The sequence below is a fragment of the Lepidochelys olivacea genome (assembly GCF_965140295.1).
Source record: "Lepidochelys olivacea isolate rLepOli2 genome assembly, chromosome: 15".
In the NCBI taxonomy this organism is placed as follows: domain Eukaryota; kingdom Metazoa; phylum Chordata; order Testudines; family Cheloniidae; genus Lepidochelys; species Lepidochelys olivacea.
This window is the reverse complement of record NC_140425.1, coordinates 15,617,770-15,643,052: the sequence shown is the minus strand read 5'-3', so window position 1 is coordinate 15,643,052 and position 25,283 is coordinate 15,617,770. Positions and strand designations below refer to the sequence as shown.

Below are 25,283 nucleotides of genomic sequence, written 5' to 3'. Positions count from 1 at the left end.
CTTGAGCATCTCTTATTTTTTCACTGCTATACAGTCATTTAATTTTTTAACCAGAACTCAGCTATTTTTTAAAAACCGAAAAATGATCGTGCACTCAGGATGTGTTGCAAAGTGGGGCCCTTCCCCAAATCTATTCAACTTCAGATGTACGCTCCCCCCCACCCCTTTTACTACTAACAGACCATTAGGTCAAGAGTTATGTGGATAGACTTGGTTTCAGTTGATTCCTTGGTTGACATTTTTCCACAAAGCAAAAATCACCATGCTCTTTGACACTGCTCAGAAGAGAGCCAGGACTGAGATATGTACTGACAAGTTTTCTAGAGGAAGTTTGCACGAAATTACCCTGTTGTATGTAACCACCAAAATTAATTAAACACAGAAGTTTTTACATGATATACCTGCCCTTCCCCATGACAGCCTGCCAACCCCCACCCTGTGCTAAGATTATTTGCAACATCAGATTTCAAATGTTGATGTAATTTAGAAAGTACTACTCTGAAAAGTGTGTGTGTGAAAACAGCACCTTCTTATTCAACAAATATGGCTTTTGTGTATTTAAAGTCATGTATGCCATGTTAGTGACAAAACAAAGATTTTACTAGTTTTTAATCCCATTTAGTCAGTCACACCAACAAAGCTTTAAGAGAGTGAGCAGGATTCTATTTCTTCCTGTGGATGAAATGATGGACCCCCACCTATCAATTATACCTGTCCTGTGCAAACTCAAAGACAACAATTAGGTTGTGCAGATGTCACTGAGGCATAATTTCATAACAGTGGGGTTGAATAGGTATCACTGAGGGCCTAAACTGGTATTAATTTGAGGAAAGGAAATAACCCAGCTTGACTTTCAGATCCCAGATTGAGTTTGCATGGCTGTCAAAACTTTGTTTTACCTCTAATCTGAGCACATTTAATAGTGACATCAATTAAAGCAATAATTATGGAACCCCACTGTATTATTTTTACTGAATCACTTTTCAAAATAGGAACACACTTTATTTAAGAGGCAACAGTCAATGCCAGAGATGTTGCCCCAAGGTCAGACTCTATGTGTGGCAGGCTGTCGATGGAAAAGTTAAGATTTGGAAGAGGAGCTAGACTCTCCCCAGTTTCACCATTTGTTAAAGTGCATAGCAGGTGATTATCATTATTATTTGTAAAGCACTGACAGCATTCTCAGTACTATATGAGACCGTTCCTGACCACAGGTGCTTACAGTAATCCAAAACAGAAGATGTATCACCTCTTGCTACATACAGTAGCAGTGTCATGCTCAAACTTGGAGAATTAAAAAACCTCTAAAAAGTTCTGAATCCTGTAATAAAACCCCAGAACATGCTCTTTGGCAGAAAATGATGCAGTGCAAACCTCAACGTAACGTTGCCTGACCCAGAAAGGTCCTCTAACCCCCCAAATTGTGTAAGGAAGCCAAGTCTAAAGAAATCTGGCAGATATGCATAAGGATGAACCTACCTAAGTGAATATCAGGCTTTCCCCCAGCATACATATCATGTGTTTTCAATAAAACCAACCAACCAAGCCCTCATCTATGATCACGCAACCCCTTTTTGAGAAGTAAATTCAGTTGGCAAGTCACCTGCCAAGTCAAGTGTCTATAACGCAATCTAATGGATGACTAAATACACACATTCCTGCATTGGAGATTTAAATAATCCTCTAGAACTCTTCCCAAAGTACAAGAGACTCTTTCATCAGAAAAAGACAGACAGGAAACATACCAGCGAAGAATGAACAAACTACAGAGACTGGTACAATTTTGTATTCTACTATTATTTAGGTTTCAGAGTAACAGCCGTGTTAGTCTGTATTTGCAAAAAGAAAAGGAGTATTTGTGGTACCTTAGAGACTAACCAATTTATTTGAGCATAAGCTTTCGTGAGCTACAGCTCACTTCGCTTATGCGCAAATAAATTGGTTAGTCTCTAAGGTGCCACAAGTACTCCTTTTATGATTATTTACTGATTTGTATAGCATCTTCTGCAAGTATCAAGGTATTTTAAAGAAATAATGAAGTAACTGATGAGATCATAACAGACTACCCAAATCAAATGAAAGCAAGGACTGGCCAAGGGTTAGCACTGACTGCCATGTCCCTGCACTGGCAGGGGACAAGAACAGTGCAGAGGCAGCATATTCAGTACTTTGGGGAAGTAACGCTTCATATCATGCTGCGGCCAACTCTCTGGCTAACCTGGAAGCTGTTTTGATGGGTTCTGAGGGGATATCCCCAAAAGTTTCCTCAGACTAGGAAGACGACTGTGATGCAGGACCTGTGGAGGAGGGAGAGGAGGGAAATTCTACCCTGAGATTGGGAAAGTGAGGGAGAATCCTAATGTGTGATCACAGTTAGATGCTGATTTTGAAAGGAAGGCTTTGAGGCGTGGAGATGCTCAGTCTCCAAGATTATCTGAATTTGTGATTTGAGAACCCCCTCTTTATCAGGCATGAGAATAGGTTATTTTCACCTACTCACGTACCATAAATGAAGGGTAAGGGGAAAACTGATGGGGAAAGTAAGAAAGGTTCACAGAGAGACAGATTCTGATCTGTTGTTATTTTGGATGTATTCTAGTGTAAGTACTCTGAAGTCAGTGGAGTTACTATGGATTTACACTGGTGTAACTGAGATTAAAATCTAGCCTATTATCCCTTTCTGAGAGTGTATGACTTTGCTCTGCAGCAACAACAGTGTAATCATGAGTTAAGGCAGTACATGTTACTGACAGCTGGGCAGAAGTTTCCCACAGAGATTACAGTACCTTAGACTTTTCATAATTGGAATTTGATTTGAAGGTATTAGAAGGAACAAGAATTTTCCAATAATATATATGGGGAAACTGAGTAATCACATCTCCCATGTATGGGTAGCAGATTAAAGTTTGTACTTTAATTTGAAAGCAAAAGTGCTCCATTATGTTCTGTTTCAGAGTAGCAGCCGTGTTAGTCTGTATCTGCAAAAAGAACAGGAGGACTTGTGGCACCTTAGAGACTAACAAATTTACTAGAGCATAAGCTTTCGTGGGCTACAGCCCACTTCATCAGATGTATAGAATGGAACATATAGTAAGAAGATAGATATATACATACAGATAAGTTGGAAGTTACCATACAAACTGTCAGGTTTCAGAGTAGCAGCCCTGTTAGTCTGTATCCACAAAAAGAACAGGAGTACTTGTAACACCTTAGAGGCTAACAAATTTATTTGAGCCTAAGCTTTCGTGGGCTACAGCTCACTTCATCGGATGCAAGTGAGCTGTAGCTCATGAAAGCTTATACTCAAATAAATTTGTTAGTCTCTAAGGTGCCACAAGTCCTGCTTTTCTTCATACAAACTGTGAGAGTCTAATTAGTTACGATGCGCTTCTGCTTCCAAATCAGGGACAAAGAATCAAAGTAAGGCTGTCTCTTCCTTAGCATTATTCAGGAGATCTCCCACCATTGCCCCAGCACAAGTAAGCTGCACTGCTGGGAGCAATGGTGAAGCACTTGTGCAGACAGAAAACAGGCATTTTTATCACTGTTATGTAACCACGAGAGTAGCAGGCCAAATTCCTAAAAGGCAGACAAGGCTCCAGGCTTTCAGAAGTGGGTGATCAGGTCTCACTTCTCAAGGAAACAAAGGGCACTTGAAAACTGTCATGTGTTTTAATCATTCAGCACTATAAAATGTGTTAACAGCTCTTGAAAGATTAACCAAGGAAGTTGGCTGTTTCTTCCTGAAGTTCATTCTGGCAACTACCAATATATTTGAAATGCACACCTTTCAAATACTGGCCACTCTCTAACCTTGGAAAAATTATGCTTCTGCTTTTTTTTCCCTACAGACAACCAAAGATTTGATGGAGTAAAGGTGTTGTGTATCACTGCACCTCATGTTGCACTTTACAGATCAAATCTTTTTCCTTGCAAACATAGAAGACACCTTTCCCATTATGTAAAATAACTACTTGCTCACAGCCTGAAGCCTTGAATTGTAAAAGCTACAGACTCCTACCTATACATCTTCACTCATCCTACAGCCCTCCCTCAGTTGCAGAAACATACCTGATTCCCCCCACCCCCTCCCCAAAAGGGTGGATATATTTTTAAAACTATGTACAAGGTTTATCCAGTAGGTGTTTTCTTCCTTCATTTTAAAAGGGCTGCTCTGTCGGTGCAGGTGTTTACTATGATCACTGCCTAATGGAGGGAGACAAAGCTTGGGACGCCCCTGAAAAGCCAGGGCAAAATGTGTGTGTGAGAGGGAGGGTGAAGGGGAGAACTTTGAAGGGTCCAGAATCACCCCCTCCCATCCACAGATCTTCTCCCCCCTCCCCCGCCTTCTATGAACAGCGTGTGGGAGAGTTTCCCAGGAACATTCAGCAGGGCGCGAGGGGCACTGTGCTCAGCTGCCCCCTAGCGTTTGCTGAACTGTGGGCCACAAGCAGTCCAGAGGGGTCTCCTCTGTGCGCGGTGCCAGGAGACAACCCGAGCGCTGAGCCCCACGGGTTTGCGCGGATCGGATGGAGACACACGAGCTTGGCGCGCAGGGTTTGCGGGCTAGGCAGTCACGGCTGCTGTTTGCGGCTGGTACCGGGTACCCCCCAGGAGCCCTGGGCATGGGGCAGGACCGGTGTGCAGGCGCCGGCCGCTTTGCACTCACGTTGGGCTCCCAAAGGCCGCGGGAAGGGCCGAGGGGCAGGAGCCCGGCCCGAGGCCCGCAGTGTCGGGGATGACTGGGCCAGGCACCGGGCCGGGACACCGCTGGCACTGGAGGGCGCACGCAGCCCGGGCTAAGGCCTTGACCCCCGCGGGTTTCTCTGCCGCAGCGCTGCCAGCCAGGCCCACGCCCCGGGGCTGGGCTGCGGCGCTGCGAGGGCGGAGCAGCGGCGAGCGTCCGGCTCCTTGTGCCTGCCCCGCCGCCGCCGGCGCCGCGCCGCGCCGGGCCCGCCCTGCAGGAGCCGGCTCCAGCCTCCCCGGGCCGCGGCGTGCGGAGCTCCAGCCCGGAATGGAGGAAGAAGAGGAGGAAGAAGAAGAGGGGCTGAACTGCAGAGCGCAGGCCCAGGTGACCGGGGGCGCGTCTGACCCCGCATCCCGCAGCGCAGCGCCCTGCCCGGCTGCCGCATCCCCCAGCGCCCGGCTCCGAGTCCCGCATCCCCTAGCACAGCGCCCTGCCCGGCTCCCGCGTCCCGCAGCGCCCAGCTCCGAGTCCCGCATCCCCCAGCACAGCGCCCGGCTCCGAGTCCCGCATCCCCCAGCACAGCGCCCTGCCAGGCTCCCGCGTCCCCCCCGCTAGCGCCCGGCCCCGCTCACCTCTCCCAGCCCAAGTGCATCGCAGGCAGCAGCTGCTCCGCTCTCACTCGGCGGGGCCGTAGGGCTCGTACAGGCAGGGGCACCTGCCACCTGCTTTCCCCCGCCCCACAGTTCCCTGCCCCGGGCCTGCCCCGAAGAGCCAGCTCTGGGCACTTCACCCGGCTCTTTGCTGCACCCTGCAGTGGCTGTGGGGCACTTTCCCCGCGGGCAGCCTCGCAGGGTCTTGCTGTGTCACAGCACATCCCCGATTCTGTCAATTGCATCCTGACTGCCTTTTGTTGTTGAGAGCTCCATGGGTGGGACTGTCCCTTACGACTTAGGGCCATTGTAGGGTAAGAGGGAAAAAAAAGGTAAATCCCTTTGCTGATGGACGAACAGAAAATGAGTTCTCTGCCTCTGGGGCCATCTCCCCTAGAGCAGCACTTACTACCTCCACGAAAAGCGTGATCCTATTGTTCATGCCTACATAGCATCTCCTGCAGGCCTCCGGGGTACCAACTTCCCAAGCCTAGGCGGCAGTCCCATTCACCAGTGAACACTAGAAAGACGAGACAGGTTTTAAAAGACAATCTAGCAGAGAAGTTGTCAAGGTTCCTCCCCCACTCTGAACGCTAGGGTACAGATGTGGGGACCTGCATGAAAGACCTCCTAAACTTATCTTTACCAGCTTAGGTCAAAACTACCCCAAGGTACAAAATATTCCACCCTTTTTCCTTGGATTGGCCGCTACCACCACCAAACTAATACTGGTTACTGGGGAAGAGCTGTTTGGAAACGTCTTTCCCCCCAAATACTTCCCAAAACCTTGCACCCCACTTCCTGGACAAGGTTTGGTAAAAAGCCTCACCAATTTGCATAGGTGACCACAGACCCAAACCCTTGGATCTGAGAACAATGAAAAAGCATTCAGTTTTCTTACAAGAAGACTTTTAATAGAAATAGGAGTAAATAGAAGTAAAGAAATCCCCTCTGTAAAATCAGGATGGTAGATACCTTACAGGGTAATTAGATTCAAAACAGAGAGAATCCCTCTAGGCAAAACCTTAAGTTACAAAAAAGATACACAGACAGCAATAGTTATTCTATTCAGCACAATTCTTTTCTCAGCCATTTAAAGAAATCATAATCTAACACATACCTAGCTAGATTACTTACTAAAAGTTCTAAGACTCCATTCCTGGTCTATCCCTGACAAAAGCATCACACCGACAGACACAGACCCTTTGTTTCTCTCCCTCCTCCCAGCTTTTGAAAGTATCTTGTCTCCTCATTGGTCATTTTGGTCAGGTGCCAGCGAGGTTACCTTTAGCTTCTTAACCCTTTACAGGTGAGAGGAATTTTCCTCTGGCCAGGAGGGATTTTAAAGGGGGTTACCCTTCCCTTTATATTTATGACAGAAGTACTGATTAAAAATCACAGTGAAACAGACAAGTACAAACCTCATACAAGCAGGGGGGCTGGAACAATTTTTATAGTGGGGGTGCTGAGAGCCATTGAACCAAACTGTAAACCCTGCATAGACTGTAAAAAGAACAGGAGGGCTTGTGGCACCTTAGAGGCTAACGTTTATTAGAGCATAAGCTTTCGTGGGCTACAGCTCACTTAAACCACCTCGAGCCGGGGGGTGCGGCAGCACCCCCAGCACCACTAGTTCCAGCACCTAAGCATATACCTCGCCCCAGTAAACAGGGAACACACAGGCAGACCCTCACCCGATGCAGAATTGCTGATCACAAACTGTTAGGAGAAAGCACAGTGAAAACTTAGAGAAAAGCTGTGCAACCCGTTGTGACAGGAGAGAGTGAAACTGAAAGAATTCATCTGCTGCAATGTACAAAATATGAAGGTGCGCAAACAAGATACACCCTCAAATGACCAGAAAAGGACTTTCCATTCAAAATCAAGAGAAAAATTGAGCATGATTGTCGGTGAAAGGAAAGAGATGGCAGAAAAAATAGCATCCCACCAAATCAGAAATTCACAATATCTGTAAAGGGCCATGGAATAAAACCCTGGTACCCTATGGAACCCCTGTCTGAGGGAGACATTTAACCGCAGATGGATATTGTTTCTGTGTTTTAAACTTTGTCAATGCTTGTATAATACATTGGTCATGTCAGTAAAGACTTTTGTAGGGAGCTGAACTGGTGGGAGCTCTAACAGCTGAGCATGCTTCTGCAGTGATATTTCCAGAATGTGGAACTGACTTTTAGAAATGCACACATTAAATCACTTTGGCCATTCTCAGCACTGCTGCTGAGAACCAGCCCTGAACTCGCTAACTGCAATTACTTCTTAAAATAATTTGTAGGCACTTTAAAATTTAAAATCTCTTTGTGTGATTATTTTGTCTTTTGGAACCTTTCCTTTTTAGATCCAGTATTATGTCTCCTGTGTTCACCTATTATCATTCAAACCATCCCAGACAAATTATTGGGCCAAGTGCCTGTTGAACCATTTTATATTTCAGCAGTAGAAAACTATCAATATTTTCTGTCTTTTTAATACATTTCTATTTGGTTTACCTTAGCTTCAAGGCAAGGTCCTATTTTTTACAGTATGTGCTGCTGGGATTGGAGGGACTTTCCAATATGGCTACAACATCTCCATCATCAATGCTCCAACTACAGTAAGTGCTCTACTGGCCTTTGCAGCCATCCCCTGAGACAGTGAATCTTGTGAGGTCTAAACTCTGTTATCCTCACAGGGATCCTTAGTCTGGGAAAACACAGGCATATTTTGCCAAAACCCTTCAGCCAGTGACTACTAAAGGTGGACAGTAAAGGAAGGATTTGTGTCCTTTACATAGTTAATAATTTAACTCTTGCATCATGGTAGAGGTGCTGCAGCTGAGACCCAGAAGGGGTTATGACCACAGGATCGCCGGTCTGTACCTTTTTAAATCAGTCATAACTTTAGCAAATATACTTCTGAAACTTTCCAGTCTTAGAAGAACATTTGTTACAAGTTAGATAAATTTGTCTTACTTCATAAAATAATAATTTTTAAAACATTTGCAAAACCAGGCTACATAATACATGACAACCACTTAACTGATTCCCTGCTGGCGAGCTCTCTTGGGGCTCTGTGGTAGCTGAAATATACCGCATACTACATGCTGTATGTTCGAATGGATCTGGAACTTGCTGGTGTGACTCTGGGGGACATGAAATGATTGGGGGAGAAAGGTTAGTTTAAAATGAGTTATGCACTGAGCAGCCCCTTTAATTTTGCTATTGGGAGCATTCAATGTATAGGATCCAATCCTGCACCCATCAAAATCAAGCTTGGATTGAGCCCATGAAATATATTTAGATCATTTTTTTAAATATGCAAGATAATTTCACTTTGTAAAGGCAATCTGTCTAGTACGGCTTCTTAACAACTAAAATTTTATAGGGGGATGTCAAAAATACAGCTTGAAATTGAATGCTTTCTTCAAGCTGAACTGTGGAGTCATGATCATCACGTAAATCATACCTAATATGAAGTAAACCTTTGCTGTTTCTCAGGGATCTTTATTTTTAATCCTACAGTAAAGTGACTCTTGTCCTTCACTTACAGTACATTCAGAGGTTTATAAATGAAACGTGGCTAGAACGCACAGGCGCATCTCTAGACAGCGGTGTGATATTGCTAGTGTGGTCTTTCATTGTTTCTATCTATTCTCTGGGGGGACTCGCTGGAGCTCTCATTGCAGGACCCATGGCAATCAAGCTGGGAAGGTAAGAGGCCTTTGGATTTTCACCTTGAACTTTGTAGATCGTTTTTCATTAATCGAGTGCCTAAACATTTGGATGTTAAACTGAAAAGAGCCCAATTCCAAATTACCCAACTCAGCTGAAACACATGAAGTTCATTCTTAACCTAAGAAAACAAGACCATACAATCTGGCATTAGCCCTTAAAGGAATCTACCTTGAATGGTAGCATTTCAATTCTCATCATCCAACACAGCACAGTACTTTGCACCACTGGAAAAATGTCTAGGTATGGCTTTCTGCTCCACCAGCATAACATAACATACAGCAGGCAAGTGTGCAGTCACCAGCTTCTCTTCATCTAATTTAAGCAGGAAACAGGCACAGAATTAATGGAGAGCTTTTCTCCAAAATGGAGAGTGGGAAGAGGTAGGAATGCTGCACGGAATCCATAGCTTGAGGCAGCATAAGGTACTTACAAGAGGAGCGACCCTGGGACAGTTGCATCACAGAGCACTGGTCTGCAGTCACTTTAGTTCACACAGGCCATTCCTGCTTCTCAGACTGAAATATCTTTAAAATGTGGTTATCCATTGAGTCTTTCAAGTTCCTTTTCTTCCCTGTGCTTGGGAGCCTATAAAAAAAATCTGTATTACCCTTTCTGCAGATTTCACACGTGGTATAACCTCCCCTTCTCTCTGAAAGAACAATCAATATTTTTATCGTGAAACCACAGAAAGTGACACTGTACTTGCCTCTCTTTCCAGCTCTAGTATGGCATTCGGTAAAAATTGCATCTCCCCCTTATGTACTGAAGGAACCAGTTTTACCATTTCAGGAGGTAATCATGGGCTAAGTAGTGGTGCTGTCATCCAGAACTCACCCTGTTTCTTGCAGATGTTCATAATGATTTTATGATTCTTATGTTTCATTAAAAAGGGATTTTGTTAAATGTAAGAGCAGGAGCAACGAATCAGGATTATCAGTGTGATGATGCCCTCCTGGTTCCCTGAATCTGGTCCTGCAATCATCAGTTATCTTCGTTCACAATGAATTCCACTCCAGTTGAACCGTCCCTAACTCCGCCATGCACTGTGCAATGCAGATGACAGTTTATTTGCCAATGTCAAACCCAGTTTTCATAACTGGACACTTGCCATGTAGGCACCAGACAGAGGTATTTGGGCCCTAAGTGCCCATCTGAATGTGCTGCTATAGAAATGGGCACCCTGACAAACTTTCAAATTTGGAAAATTGGACTGCTGTGTCCCACCATTGGCTCTAATAACCAGACCTGGTGAAATCTGACCCTTCAGTTCTGTTTTTATTCTCTCCGAAGGAAGACATCGTTGCTGCTGAATAACGCGTTTGTGATCATAGCTGCAGTCTTCTCAGGGTTCAGCCGGATGGCCAAATCCTTCGAGATGATCATGCTCGGCAGATTTTTCACTGGAATCAATGCTGGTAAGGAACAGTGATACTATGGTAATGAGGACTTTAGAAACAACGTACAAATATAAATGTCTGTGGCATTAAAACGGTTTCTGATGTGCTCTGCAGTCCCTGGTGCTTCATTTGGCATTGAACTCATGACCCCTGGCACCAGAAGAATATGCCAGTCTCCTTTCCCTGCCATCCAGAGGTGACATAAACCTGGATTGTCAGCCAATATATGGCTTCTTCCATGTAACATTTCACAATATGCTTCTGAAGCATATTATGCAGAAGCCCTTATCAAAGTCTATGCCTAATATCTGGGTACTCCAGAAACATACCTACACACGCAAGATAATTCTCCTAAGGGCTATTTGTAGTGACAAGAATTACTTGCACATATGGAATGTCTGTATCATTCAGCTCACCACCGGAGACTGGTTTACATACTCCCAGGTTGACTTGGTTAATGGCCGTTGCTTCATGAGCACAGAAGAGTTAGTGCATTAGCAGCTCACTTTTGAAGATGTGGGTCCCCACGTCCAATATTGTCACAAATTGAATATGTTTGATCTCATACTAACCCCTAATAAAAAGGATGGTTTTGTGGTTAAGGCACTGGATTCAATTCCCAGTTCTGCCTTAATGTGAGATCTGGGGTAAGCTATTTAATTTCTTTGCCTCAGTTCCCTATCTGTAAAGTGGGAATAACAGTACTTTCTTTCTCCCACCTTTTGTCTGTCTTGTCTATTTAGATTGTAGCTCTTTAGGGCAGAGACTGTCTCTTACTACACCTAGCAAGGGGGCCTCAATCTTCCTTGGGGCCTCTAGGCTCTACTGTAATATAAAATAATAAGAACAGGATAGTGCCAGGAATGGAATAGCAGGGAGTGCTGCAGGTTATATTCTGGGGTGTAGGCCAAACTATGCTGGAAATCTTCCATTGAGCTTACCCACATGTAGGCCTGACCGTAGCCCCTGCTTTCCACTTATGCACATTCAGTTCCACACACACATACCTGCACTTTGCTGGTGCAAACACCCCCCTCAGCCCTTGAACAATTTTAGCATCTCTGTGAACACTAATGAAGAAATGTACTCCCTCTCCTGCAAACCTGTTTGAAAAGCTTGTGTGTTTACAAATTCCAACACTGGCTTGTATGCAAGGGTTAGACTTTTTAAAGAGCAAACAGCCAGATATGTGCATGCACCGTTTTGCATGACGCAAATGGAAGCCATTTAGAGGTGTGGCAGAAAATTTACCCCATATCTGCCTCTAGCCAGCACTATTAGTCCCTCACTTTGAGGGCACCAAAATTAAAATAAAGCTGCAGCTTTAATAATGCACAGTAATGATACTCTATGTAGCTTTAAAAATGTGAAATTGCTTTTCATTAGCCCGCATTACATACTTTAATACATATTTACCAAAACTGACACAGTGAATTAGAGGGAATGGAAATATATTGGTGTAAGTAACAGGCATTGAGAGATCAGTGTAAGCAGCATACTCTGTAACAAGCAGAGAGAATACAGCTAACTACCTCATCTAGGGGCTGTTTTAATTTTTCTTTTTTCTCTTTTACATCTTGAGAGCATAAGCTGAGGTCAGTGTTTGTCTGTCTTCTCCAGGTGTGAGCATGAACATTCAGCCCATGTACCTGGGGGAAAGTGCTCCCAAGAAGGTCAGAGGAGCAGTGACCTTGACTTCTGCATCATTTACTGCCCTAGGGTTGGTGCTGGGACAAGTTGTTGGAATTAGGTAATGTATAGACCTCCCTATGTTTCTGATTCACTAACTCTCTTCTTTCTTTCCTCTCCTGTCTTCTCCTGCTCAAATGCCTACGTACCCCTGGGACAGCATGATGGTTTTGAGCCTAGGGACCAAATTCAGCAGTGACATCAGTGATGATGAGGGCTGTCCATAAATCATATCACAGATTTTTTCGTGATTTTTCAGGACCCACCCACTGCTTGTAACACTTTGTGACACTGAAATACACACACAAAATTAAGGACTTACCCACCCTCAGATGTGTCACCTAATTTATGGGTAGCCCGGTGTAGATTTTCTGGGTGTAGGTGACAGCACTGTTTTCACTCACTCGGCATTCAATGGATGTACAAAATGAGCGCAACTTGCATGAATCTGGCACTCTGTGGACCAAATTCTGCTGTGACATGGACTTCAGTGGGAAATCTGCCTGTGTACCCCAGGGCTGAATGTGGCTTTGCATGTTAGGGGAGAAGATGTAAGTGCGTATGTGTGGCAAGACTTGTGTTAGTTGCTTTTCCTGCTACAATGCCGCCACTGCTACCCTTGGTGGAAAAGCTGCTTTCTTTCATACCCACTGACTATCAAAGGGGGGTAATAACCATACCTAGCTCTTCATCAGTGGAGCCAAAAGCACTTTACAAATGAGGTCAGTGTCATTATCCCCATTTTACATATGAGGAAACTGAGGTACACATCAGTGAAATGACTTGCCCAGGGTCACGCAGCAGAGCCAGGAATAGAACCTCAGTCTTCTAAGTCCCAGGCCTATGCTCCATCAATTAAGCCATACTGCTTCCTCCAAGTTACACTCCTTTGCCCCTTATACCCAGTGTGTAACTTGCACCACCATTTATGCCACCTCTGATTTTGGCCCAGGAACACCCATGGGAGTTGCACTTTTTTATTCCAACTTGCATTTTGCCTTGTGTCAGAAGAGGCTCCACATGTTTCAGAACGGGCCTCCTGAACATAGTCAACTTGTAAACCTGCTGCTCTGTCAGCCCCAAAATATATGCGCTGCCCCAGTGTTCCTGGATCACCCCTGTCCATTAAACTGTACACTGCTTACTTTGATCCGGCTACCCTGAAGTAGCAGTAGCATCTCCCTGTTGTGTGCGACAGTCACTGGGGTTGATCCAACCATCCCAGCAGAAGCAGAACAGGCAGCCAAGTGTGAAATGTGAACAGAGGAAAATGTATATGGGTGAAACCTCACGAGTGGAATGAAAAACCCTCAGTACCAGAATGATTACCACACTGGATCTTCAGCCCAGAAAGACTGCTACAGCAGTCTTCACCACCACCCTCTTTGAGCCAGCCACGTTCTAAAAGTGCACTCTCCCTCCCTTCCCTTGTGCTTAAAATGTTCCAGGGAGGTCTCATTGTTCTGGAATTCCCCCAAATTCCTCTATCCTTGGATATCTTATTTCCCCATCTAGACCTGTGAATGAATTCCTTCTCCCAACGAGGAGATTTTTTAATCATGTCCCATCTCTCCAGGTTGGCAGGACAGCTTTTCCTTTAAATGCAACTGTCCAACATATAAAAACAGCAAGATGGGCTATAGTTTTGGTGCATGGGTTAGTGGGAAGTTGTGGTGTGACCCACAGCATCACAGTGTGAGCTTTTGGTGTCCCTGGTTGTGACTGTTCAGATGGAGTTCTCTAACCCTCCATTATGTCTCTGACCTCCTGCTCTCTTGTCACATCGCAGCACCAAACCAACCTCCAGGCAGGTGCCAGTCCCTCTAAGGTGGAGGCAAATGGCATTGCTGTTTCATAGGTTACCTATCAAGGAGTCGCTTGTGAGGCAGAAGGCCACATCACCTTCACTTTCAAACTCAGCTGCTTCTCTTGCATGATGCACAAATCATAGAATCACAGAATAGCAGGGTTGGAAGGGACCTCAGGAGAGAGATGCCCTATGAAACCCAGAGAGAGAGTCAAACCCAGCTCTCCCACACCGCATTGTGCTGCCACCAGGTCACCCAGACAGCTCCGAACACTGCATTTCGTCTTATGAAATATTTGATTGATTTATCTTAATTATGTTTTATTTTTCCTCAGAGAACTATTAGGGGGAGAGGAGAGCTGGCCTCTTCTTTTGGCTAGCAATGTGGTGCCGGGTTTGATCCAGCTGATGACTCTGCCTTGGTTACCAGAAAGCCCGAGGTACCTCTTGATTGACCGAGGTGACAAGGAATCCTGCATCTGTGGTGAGCGTAAAGTGGTCGCGTCAATGTCCGATTCAGGGGGCAAGATTTACGGACCGTGCAAACAAACTGATGTTGGTTTTGTTGTACATTCTTAATATGTTGCATAGCTTAGTCCAGCATGTTTGGCCTGGAGCAAGCAGCTTGAAAGGTACGTTTTTTTCCACAGTCAGTATTCTCTCCTGTAGTGCTACTGGCCTCCTTTAGCGAGTACCAAACGCGTTAGCCCAATCAATGTCTAGGCCACTTTCTGCTGAACATTTAGGGTGACATTTTTCAAAATAGAGGCCCATGTTCTTTGTGCATAAAATGCGAACACAAAAGTGTAACCTTAGCTGCATGTGACTTGGATATTGCGAAGTTGGCAGCCATCTCACCATTTGTGTGGACAGTTGCAATAATTGTACGTGCAAACAAGCATGCACTTGTAGCTGGGCACAGACCGGGGCCTCCACCTTTTGAGAATGTTGCCCTCAGTTATGCTTTTTGGTAAGTTACCATAAGCGTCACGCAAAGGGCAGGCAGGGTAAATACGTCATTATTTCTTTCTTCCAAACTAGAGTGCAGTTTACACGATAACTGGTTTTTGACCTGTTAAGGTACTTATCTGTTGCTGCAAATGACTTTTTCACTACATATAGTGAGTCCAAAGGCAATTATGTAACCTGTTCTCTGTTTAAGGAGACCTACTTAACTTTGTATATAGTCTGTAACTATGATATCAAAGAAAGGCTAGATGAAGATTTCAGTGACCAAATCTGAATCCTCTTCATATAAGGAAATTTGTTGACATTTGTAACATACAGATCTCCAGACATGGACCAGGTTGGAATTAGTTTCCATTACACATGTGCTGTGCACCAAAAAATCTTAACTCCCTTAGATTCATTGGAGAGCTACCATAGAGTAATATTCTCTCAATAAGAGTCAGAAGCATGGTAGTTGAAATTGCACTGGTTGGAAATATTCCCTGATAAGAAAGTTGCATGGGTTTTGTCATCCCTTCTCCCCAAAGTCTCTCAGACTTTCTAATAGTTTCATCAAGCATAGCACATCTTGCTTTCTCTGCTTATCAAAGGTGGTTTCTTGGATCACAAAGTCCTACCACTACACTGCTTTCTGTGATTGTCACTTGCCACCCAATCCCTCACTCCCACAGGGAGATGAATTGATGAAGTTAAAGTGCTTCCATAAAGTAGATAAACGGCACCTTTTCCCTTACAGCACTGCAGAAGCTGAGAGGTAATGATGACCTGAGCAGTGAGCTGGAGGAAATGCAAGCAGAACAGGCTGCCATCAAAGGTCAGAGGGCAAAGAGGCCGTGGGAGCTGTTCCAGAATCCAGCTGTAAGACGGCAGCTAATAACTATCATTGTGCTGAGCAGCGCCATGCAGCTCTGTGGAAATGACTCGGTAAGCACGATAGCCACCATTTCATCAGCAGGTATCAGATGTGAGACAACAATGCAAGGAAGACTGTCACTTTTGGAGCAAACAGAGGCTGAGAATCTCCCCCTGTTCTGTAGGGGAAGGCAAGTTAGCCTGCTTCCCTTGCAGAGTTCTTCTTGGTGATCTCCAGAGAGCATTGTGAACCTACCAAAGCAGGAGGAATGATGGAGATAATTGAAATAGGAGCAGGTAAAATGGTGGCCTAAAAAGAGAGGCGGGTAGAAAGGCTAGGTGGTCCTTGCTCAGATGTCCCCCTAAACTGATGTGGCAAAAACCTTTTGCCATCCACTCATGGGCGGGAAAGGGTGGATGAGGAGAGATCATACTGAGATGCCCAAGAAACTAGAAAACAAGAAAATGGGAACGTAAATGCAGTAACAGAAATATTTGCATACTGGTCTTCTGAGATATCAGGAAACATGAGGTGGCAGGGGTGCCTGGCATTGCTGATGAGTGACCCATGTCATATCTGGTACATGGGGCATAATGGAAAGGGTCATTTTTATTCTGGGGAGAGGTCTGTAGTTGATGGACTTCTCTTTGCCTTCACTATTGAAACAACATTTCAGTTACTTTACGGATCTGTTTTGCAGTTGTTTGCAGAGAGCATTTCATTGCTACCATCAGATGCAAATATCAGGTGTTTGGCTGCTGAATGCACATTACTGAATGGATTGCATATGGACACTGTGGAGAAGCCGTTTGAATGGCAGCACAAGTAGCCAGTTCTCCGGGTGACAGTGTTACTCTCCAGATTGGGAGGGGGAATGTGGCGTCTGAGGGGGTGGGACTGGCAGTGATGTGCAATTCCAGGGCAATTTCTCTTACAGTTCACTTTCTTTTTTTCCTAGATGTATTTTTATGCTTCCTATGTGTTCCAAGAGGCTGGAATTCCATATGAGAAAATCCAATATCTCATTATCGGCACCGGGTGCTGCGAATTGATCACAGCCGTTACTTGTGTAAGAATCTCTAATGCATTTTGCTTATGTGAGCAAACCCCACCGATGTACATCAGGCAACTTTCATACCTACAATAACTTCCTTCCCAAAGAAACACTTTGCTGTATAAATAATTTGTAATCACTAAATCACAGTGTTCATTTTCAGGTATTTTGACATCTTACTTGAATACTTTAAAAAGTGCTGTATTTTTAGGTGTTTGCCAGAAAAGAGTTCTGTTTGAAAGTGTTTCAGTGGACTCCAGCAAAGATTTTTGTTTGTGACTATGACAATACTGGAAGGTATCGTAGTTCTCCTGTATCCCCAGTCTCTGAAGTCCAGCTTCTCCAATTAGACATAAATATTTAAAATGCGACTTACCTACTGGAGCCAGAGTAATTGTTTGTCTTGACCGTTGCTGTGGGCAAGGCCTCGTAGGTTAGTAGAGAATAGCATTTTTAAAGTTAGTGGCTGGAGACAATAGTAATGTAGGAGCTATCTAGAAAAGACCAGTGAATGCTACAACTGGAGCTCTCCGGTTCAGTTCAGTTCAGTTGGCTTACCTCCACTGCTGCAGAGACGGACTCTTACCTTTCAAGTCATGGCTTGCAGTCTTTGCATCTGCGGTCTGTCTTCACAGTGCAGCATCCTAAGAACACAAGTTAGGGACTGTACTGTAAAACCGGTACTGTTCTGAAACCCTGTCACCTTGTGGCAGTTTACACTAAATGCGGCACTCCTAGAGAACGTGTTTCAGAGTAGCAGCCATGTTAGTCTGTATCTTATTTGAGCATCAGCTTTCGTGCGCTACCGCTCACTTCATCGGATGCATCCGATGAAGTGAGCTGTAGCTCACGAATGCTGATGCTCAGATAAATTGGTTAGTCTCTAAGGTGCCACAAGTACTCCTGTTCTTTTTTAGAGAATGTGTTGTATTCAGTTGTACTGATATTGTACGTTTTGGTCAGTTTTCTTTCCCGTAAAATAGACAAGAGAGAAAATAAACTTAAACAGAGCCAGAGAAACAGACCCCCTGTCTCTTTTGCTTGGTACTTTGCAGTCACAAATTTCTCTTAATTTCCACTAACTTGTGGGAACTCACATTTCTCTTCTGGATGCTCTCAAAGAATGACTTTATTCCCTCTGCCTGCGATCTCTGGGGCAGCACACAGCTTGAGAGGTGGATGAATTGTCTCCCGGAGAATGTCAGCTTTTTCCTTCATACATGCCTATTGCAGGAAAAGGGTTCAGACTGCAGTTGTGACAGATTCTTGACATCTCCTTATTGCCCAGCCTGACTGAATCTCCTCAACACAGTCCTTATTATTGCATGAGTTTCTCTTCTTCCTAAAGAACGGGTAGTGCCCTGGAAGTAGGTTGCCCAGCAAGCTAACCAATGATACCTTAAATGGGAGAGAGGGAGGAATGTGGATGAGAGGCATGAATAGCTAAGTGTCCCGTGTTGCTTTGTTTCAGAACATAATAATAGAGCGTGCTGGGCGGCGGTTGCTGATTCTGGGCGGGTACAGCCTCATGGCAGTATGGGCCATCATCTTCATGGTTGCTTTATCCCAGCAGGTAAAATAACTCTATTGAATTATCTAAGTGAAATGGATTCTGGTTATGCCTCTGACACAGATGGGGATATTAAGTAGGGGGCAAGTAATTATAAGTGCCTTAACCTATGTTCCCTTGTTCTCTGTGGAAATAGAGTCGGATAAGCTGGATGCCGTACCTCAGCATGGCCTGTATTTTCGCTTATATCCTGAGCTTTGGAATTGGACCAGGTCAGTTGTCTGAGGTTTTTCGCTCAACCCTTGTGCGACTGCGGGGGCTGAAGACTGTACTTAGCCACATCACATTTGAATGAAACAAAGGGACAATACATTTTGAACACTCACTACCTGTAGTTTCATCAGCAGTGCTTGTAGGCAACTGTGATTGTGTCTCAGGGTGTGTAATGACAACCGATCATTCTCTGGAGCCATTTCTGTTTACGTTCTCTTGGAGTCCTGAAGACACAAAGTGTGAAAGGAAACTTGAAGCATAAAAACAACCTTGTGTAGGTAGTAACTTCTTGTCTAATTTGTGACAATAGGCAGCAGTTCCTGGATTTGCTAACCAGTTCATTAGGACTATAACCAAGTGCTCTTATTGCTTCACTCTTTCACTGTATGGCTTTAAAGGTTGTTGAGCTGTATTATTTTGTAATTTCTTTGAATATAAATTGAAACACATTTTCACGTGTTTTTTTAACTGATGAGCTTGCCGTTTTTCTCAGAACCAGGCAGTGTGTACAGGTGTGGTTGTGTGTATGCACATGATGTGTGCTGTGTTGATACGTAATGTGGACATGATTCTCTGCTCATGTCAATATAAAACAGGTGCAAGCAAGAGGAGAATCAAGTCTAACTGTCATAAAATCATTTGGGTTGGAAGTAACTTCCAATGAGTCATCTAGCTCATGTCCCTGCAACGTCTCAGGCTTGATTACATTATTTTTAAGCTGCCCATGCCAGTCTAGCCTTCAAAATAAGGAGTGATTCTGATTACAAAACCTTTCTTGGCAGCTCATTCCATTGCCAGATGGCTTGTATAATTAGGCAGTTCTTAATATTCACCCTAAAACTTCCCTGGTGCAGTTACGTCCATTACTATGTATTCTGGCCGTGTTGACTAGTGAGAATAATTGGCAATGTAATCAATGGTCCCTGTCCTTTTTATATCCCTTTACATATTTGTCAGCATATGTTTTCTAGTTTTAACATTTCAGACATATTACAAATTTGTTTCCAAATCCTTTTTCTAGCTGGTGTGACAGGAGTTTTGCCAACAGAGATTTTTGATCAAATGTCTCGTCCAGCTGCTTACATGATCTGTGGCTCTCTGCTCTGGTCCAATCTCTTTGCAGTTGGAATGGCCTTTCCATTCATTGTGGTAGGTTTGGAAGCTGGTACAGCCATCTACTGTTTTTTAGTTCACAAACAAGTGCTCTTGCACTGCAGCTTACAGCAATGCTTACTGGAAGAGACTGGGTCTGAAGTATCTGCAAGTCTCAGGCAGCCAGCACTCCAGCTCTGTCGATAGTGACTTTGGCTAGAAGTTGTGACTGGAGTAGTTGTGAGCTCTCTCTTAGCCAAGATTCCTACTGCTTCCCTATAGTGATTTCTGCTGGAAGAGGCTGGGGTTGGAATAGTTTTGAGTCCCTGACAGCCAACATTCCCATTCTGTCCCCAACTTGGAAAGGTTGGGAGAGGAGACTCCCCTATTCCCTAAAGTGACTCCTTTGGGAAGAGGTTGGGACTGGAGAGATTGTGGGTCTTCACAATAAGTGCTCCTGTATTATGTCCAACAGTGAATCCTGAAAAGAGAGTCTGTTTTTACATCATTCTTTAGCATGAGCTATATTGAGGGTTAGGAGAAGGTACATATCTCCCAAACTTTCCCCTTCAGTAGCTACAATCTGTTGCCAGTCAGGACCAATGTTTATAACACAAACGAAGCAAGATAATATTGTCAGAGATAAGTATCTTGCTGTTAGTCCTTTTAGGGGAGAGCTGCTTACTCATGTTTGTAAGATCCTTAAGTCAGTGCAGAAATATTTCATGATTGAAGCTATTATATGCAGGAGAGGATTTGTAGAGGGGATTAGCCTCATACTGTGGTACGTTTCCAACACTTTTCCTTTTTTTCTCCCTGCAGGAAGGTCTTGCTCACTTCTGCTACCTTCCATTCTTCACGGTTTGTGTCTGCACTGCTCTATATGTCAGTTTTTTCCTTCCCGAGACAAAGGGGAAGACCTTCCTGGAAATCTCCAAGGAGTTCAGCAAGCGCAACTTCAAAACTCAGACACGTGAGAAGTTTTGGAAAGGCCCTGAGGAAATCAAATCCACTATGTTATAGTCTGGGAATAAGTAAAGGTGGCTGGTGGTTGGAAAATATCCTGAGATGTTTCTCTTTTCTTGAGACAGAAGAGGTGGGGGTTAAGGAGAATACACTGCTCTTGGTTGTGTAGTGAAAAGTTTTCACACTAAAGCAGGAAATTCAGTTGATGTTTCTTGTTCACTTCATTTGTTAAAAACAGTTTGCCCTGCATTTTTGCTTAGAAGGGTAGCATTTATTTATACCACAATGCCCTTTGCCATCTCTTGGGAGCATCCCCAGTGATATGCTACTTAGACAAACCATTTTGAAAGCTTCTTTTAAAAAGAATGGATCACACTGTATATTATGATTCCATTTATTAATGGCTTATAAAGGGTTAATAAAATATTAATAGATGTTATACACATGTTACAGACATGAGTACTATGCATTATAGATTGTTGTAAGCAGAAGATGTTATAGATGGTTATAACTAGGACCCTCATTAAATCACAATTTCATGGAGACCTCGGAAATCGTAAAAATGCCCCCGGCCCCAGACCATGAATGTTAGTCAATTTCAGGGACAAAATGAATTTTACAACTAAATTGAGTCAATTTCAAGGATAGAATAAATTTTACACATAGTAGTCAATTTAAAGGGCAGGAAGAATTTTACAAGTAATGTTAGTCAATTTCAAGGATGGAATCAGTTCCCAACCTTGAAATTGACTCAATTTAGTTGTAAACTTCACTCCATCTTTGAAATTCACTAACATTAATTGTAAAATTAATTCCACTCGAACGCCATGAAATTGAGTACTTTGCCATTTAAATTGTTGTGGATTTTCTAAAAAAATAAAATAAAAATTCTGATTGCACAAGGCTCTAGTTAAAAGCCACCTATTGACCTTCTGGCCTCTGTAATAATCTATAATGTTTGATTAACCACATATTAAAATCTGTCAATCATTCATTAACCCAATAATTCATTAATCTTTTACAAGCCCTTTATTCATGGAACAGTAAAATAGAGTATGAGCAAATAATGTGTTAATTTCTGAAGATTTCTCCCCTCCTCTCTGCTGTCCTTTTTCCATCAAAGTCATCACTTTTGATTTATTTTTAATTTTAGACAAATACTAAAGAAATCTTTGGAGCACTTTTATTGGGGGAAATATACACCTAACAGGAGCAAATGTAACTTCTGACTGTCTTGTCCTGCACAATCAGCTTCTGTTTTCCTCTCATTTAGCTACCCCGCTAGTTGTGGTTCAGATAACCTCATCCATTCAGAGAAGGGGCACTGGTGCTGTGTGTGTCAGTGATGAGATTCAGTTATTGGTTTTTGTAATCCCATCCACTCAGGTGCAGCACAGGGCCGTTAATCTTTCTGAACGAGAGTTGATTTTTAACCGCAATAGGTTTTCCAGCCACATAATATGGGAACATACGTGCCGCTTGAGAGCATGAGTTTAGTGAGTTGAAGCCTAAAACACCATGATATGTTATTGGTTTTGATCATGCCACTTATTCAGGTGCCCTAATCTGGATTTAAGTGCCTGAGTTTAGACACCCAAGTCTGAAAACTTGGGCCAAAAAGTTTAGTACTTAAAAAGGGCCTTCATTTAAAGGTGGTACGTGCCGGTCTAGAGAATGGGGTTTCCCCAGAATTAGCCATTGATTGTTTGATAAATGCAGTGATCCCTCATAGTGTGCATGTTTGACAGGCAAAATTACAGACACATTAGGGGTGCAGAAGTACTCTGTCATGCCTTGCGCCTCAGCTGCTCCAGGTGTGTCTATACGGACTGTTGTGTCATCACTCCCATGAGACAAAGGACTGATACATCTCAGTGAAAGTTTAACGATTGGTTGGTATTTTTCAAGGCTAAATGGCATGTATTTGGGAACCCTAATTTAAAGTGTTACAAAGTGGTTTTATATTCTGTTTCTCTCTGAGCAGTACCAGACACCAGTTTAATACTTAACTATATTTCTTCTTTAGTCCTTCTTCACCTAAACAATGTCTACCTCGCTATAATCCTCTCAACTCTTTGCCTCTAAACTGGACTCTGAAATAAGATTGGCCTTAATATGATTAATTAAGTTCTGTTTTCAGAAGCCAGATGACATTTTATTTCCTCATCTCAGTGCTCATGTTGTTTATGGTATAAAGTGTCTTAAATAGCCACCAACCTGTTGAGCAATAATGGCTGTTAATCATTTAACAGATTGGGAAGGAAAGCTCCTCCTCATACTTAATCAGTGACTTGTTATACACCTGACTTTGGGGCATTGCTTTTGGAATTATTTATTCTGAACTGGTTCTCTTCATAGCTTGCTTATAGTGGTTCATGTACATTTTAAAACGTATACAGCTACTTCTCTTGAACTGTTTGTATGAGAGGCTCATGGGCTCCCAGGGGTGCTCTTGATACTTCTCCTAGGGGTTGGTTCTTCATGTAAGCTCAGCCAAGCGCAGAGTAGAGAGGGGAAGCTGTCAGAGAGCCAGTCATGGCCTCCTTATTCCCAGTTATGTGCATCCAGCTCAAGTGCAAGCTGTAGTGGGCAGCTGTAACTTACACCGCCGCTGGAGAATCAGACGTAGCAAAAGCCTTGTTCCACCCATTCCATTCCCCTGTGCCCACTGCCCTTCCTCCTCACCATACAGGGAGCGGAGGTTCTCGTAAAACCAGGTAATGAAGCCACAAGAGCAGAGCAGCCTTTTCCAGCTTTACGCCCACAGATTCCCCCTATTTGTGGGTAATTTTCCAGTGGCAATCTCTGGCTGCTTTAGGTAAGCTGTGAAGAGTGAATCTGGCAGTCCAGAAAATCTGGCTCATAGAGTGGAGCCCTTTCCATGGTACTGAGGTTTGCTAGCACTGAAATGTTTGCCTGCTATAATAGCTGGCACCTGTATGTTATATCCTGCTTTAATGGGCCAAAACGCATACCTCGTGTAACTCCATTAAGGCTTTATAGAATCCATTTGACTTTAGTCCAGTCCACTCCGCTGGTGTCTCTCACTGCTTTTTAAAGGCTTGACGAGGGTAAATGGTTGCTTTTGGGGTTATTCTTACCAATCTTTGCTTGAGAGGCTATAGTGAAACTGCCTTTTCTTCCTCTCTGTGACATTCTGGCTGTGTGTGTCTGCCTGACTCCCGCAACCTGACCAGTCCCTCGGAAGCCAAAACTGAAATGCTCCCAATACGTCAGGGACATGGTCAGCATCTGCCAGCCAAGTGACAGAGGCGTGCCAGATTTCAGACATCTTTGGTGCCACGCTCCTGGCTGCCCTCCAGACACCGTGCTGTGTCAGTTAACCGCTCACACAGTGAAAGTGTTGTGAGCTTACTGCTTGGGTTAACAGGAGCCCAGAGGAACAGTCTTAGGGAAGCAGGAGCTCATGGGGACAGCAAACTCCCCTTCCAAGCTCTGATTCAATTTTCTTTGAGCACTGCATAGATTTCAGAATGGCTAAACATTATGCACCTTGCCCAGCAGTTATTCCAGCATTGGAATCCTGTGTTTCACCTTTGAATCACTTACTTCTTAGGGACAGATTTTTACAGGTATTTAGGCACCAAAAGCGTCCAGGAGCCTAACACTCATTGAAATCAATGAGTTTTAAGCACCGAGGTGATTTTGAAAAATCCCCCTAGATGCTTAACTATCTTTAAAAATCTGTCCCTTAGTGACCAGGTATTAAATGCACCAGTGCTTATTAGTCACAGGGCTTGAGACTAACATTTGCTCTCTCAGTCTCATCTTTAATTGTGCAATAAGAAACTTGGCTTTGGGCTGAAGCATTTCCTGTAGATTTATCTACCATATGTGTTTTAAGGTACCTAGCACCTTGGTACTTGTGCACCAAATTGTAGGTGTCGTGGTCAGGGATCTTCCCAAACAGCCCCACTTTCTCTTACCATGCATGAAATGAAAAAGCACAGTTAAATGTTCCTGGAAGCCAGGTATCGCTGGCCAGATGCCAGAACAATGTATGTTCTTATGGCAGATGTAGCAGCTTGTTTGTGTTAGGTGCATTGTGTTCCGACAGTAAGCAGGATGTTCCCAACAGTGAAAGACTCCAGGATAGCACCGTCATCTGTACTATCAAAAGTCCCATACACTATACGAACCATTTTAGCAACCCGAGTGCAGGACATAGCCAGGGCTCCTAGTTTAGTACATACCTATTACTGTAGTTGTTGGGCATGTCTGTGAGCTCCCTCTGTGTTCTCCTCCAGTTTCTATTTATAGCCTGAAAGCCATAATCCATCCAGCTCTTCTCTTCTAATTTTGCTTGTGTAAAAGCTACAGTAGGGCTGCTGGCTAGTCACAAAGGAGCGTGTGCAATAGAGAGAGACATTTGTTGCCAGACAGCTTCATTTGTACAATTATTTTAAAATGGCAGAGTTTAAAAAAACAACAACCGTATTCTTGAATGCAGTGAATTTAAATGTGAAGTCCTGAATGTCTGTTAATATCATGCTGGACATGAATGGAAAAGACGATTTGTTATGTAGAGAAGGAAGCTGCATGAAAATTATTCTGTATTTCAGTGTCTAAAGTATGTAATATATG

General features: G+C 43.7%; 1 protein-coding gene and 1 long non-coding RNA gene across 3 annotated transcripts in view; one reads left to right on the top strand and one right to left on the bottom strand.

The window, feature by feature from the left end:
• Nucleotides 1-5,585, bottom strand: part of LOC311531684 — a 19,988-nt gene extending 14,403 nt beyond the window's left edge. The window contains exon 1 of the long non-coding RNA XR_014714258.1: nt 5,320-5,585. This is a non-coding gene — a long non-coding RNA (uncharacterized lncRNA). The remainder of the gene's footprint in view (nt 1-5,319) is intronic.
• Nucleotides 1,707-25,283, top strand: LOC311531676 (solute carrier family 2, facilitated glucose transporter member 11-like). Of its 2 annotated transcripts, none has more exons than XM_084649270.1 (12): nt 1,707-1,775; nt 7,850-7,948; nt 8,884-9,044; nt 10,359-10,483; nt 12,086-12,215; nt 14,297-14,445; nt 15,667-15,854; nt 16,742-16,852; nt 18,309-18,410; nt 18,544-18,619; nt 19,642-19,769; nt 20,535-25,283. In XM_084649270.1, the coding sequence occupies exons 1-12, from the start codon at nt 1,755-1,757 to the stop codon at nt 20,733-20,735; spliced, it is 1,491 nt and encodes a 496-aa protein (XP_084505396.1). In that variant the 5' UTR covers nt 1,707-1,754; the 3' UTR covers nt 20,736-25,283. The 2 variants fall into 2 exon arrangements, with proteins under 2 accessions (XP_084505396.1, XP_084505395.1); XM_084649269.1 differs by lacking the exon at nt 1,707-1,775 and adding an exon at nt 4,879-5,071.

Bases quoted from the DNA above. Each gene is read 5' to 3' on its own strand.
- LOC311531676 (XM_084649269.1), top strand. From the start codon at position 5,015: ATGGAGGAAGAAGAGGAGGAAGAAGAAGAGGGGCTGAACTGCAGAGCG. The intron at 12,216-14,296 runs GTAATGTATAGA...ATTTTTCCTCAG, and splicing joins GGACAAGTTGTTGGAATTAG to AGAACTATTAGGGGGAGAGG. The intron at 16,853-18,308 runs GTAAGAATCTCT...GCTTTGTTTCAG, and splicing joins TGATCACAGCCGTTACTTGT to AACATAATAATAGAGCGTGC.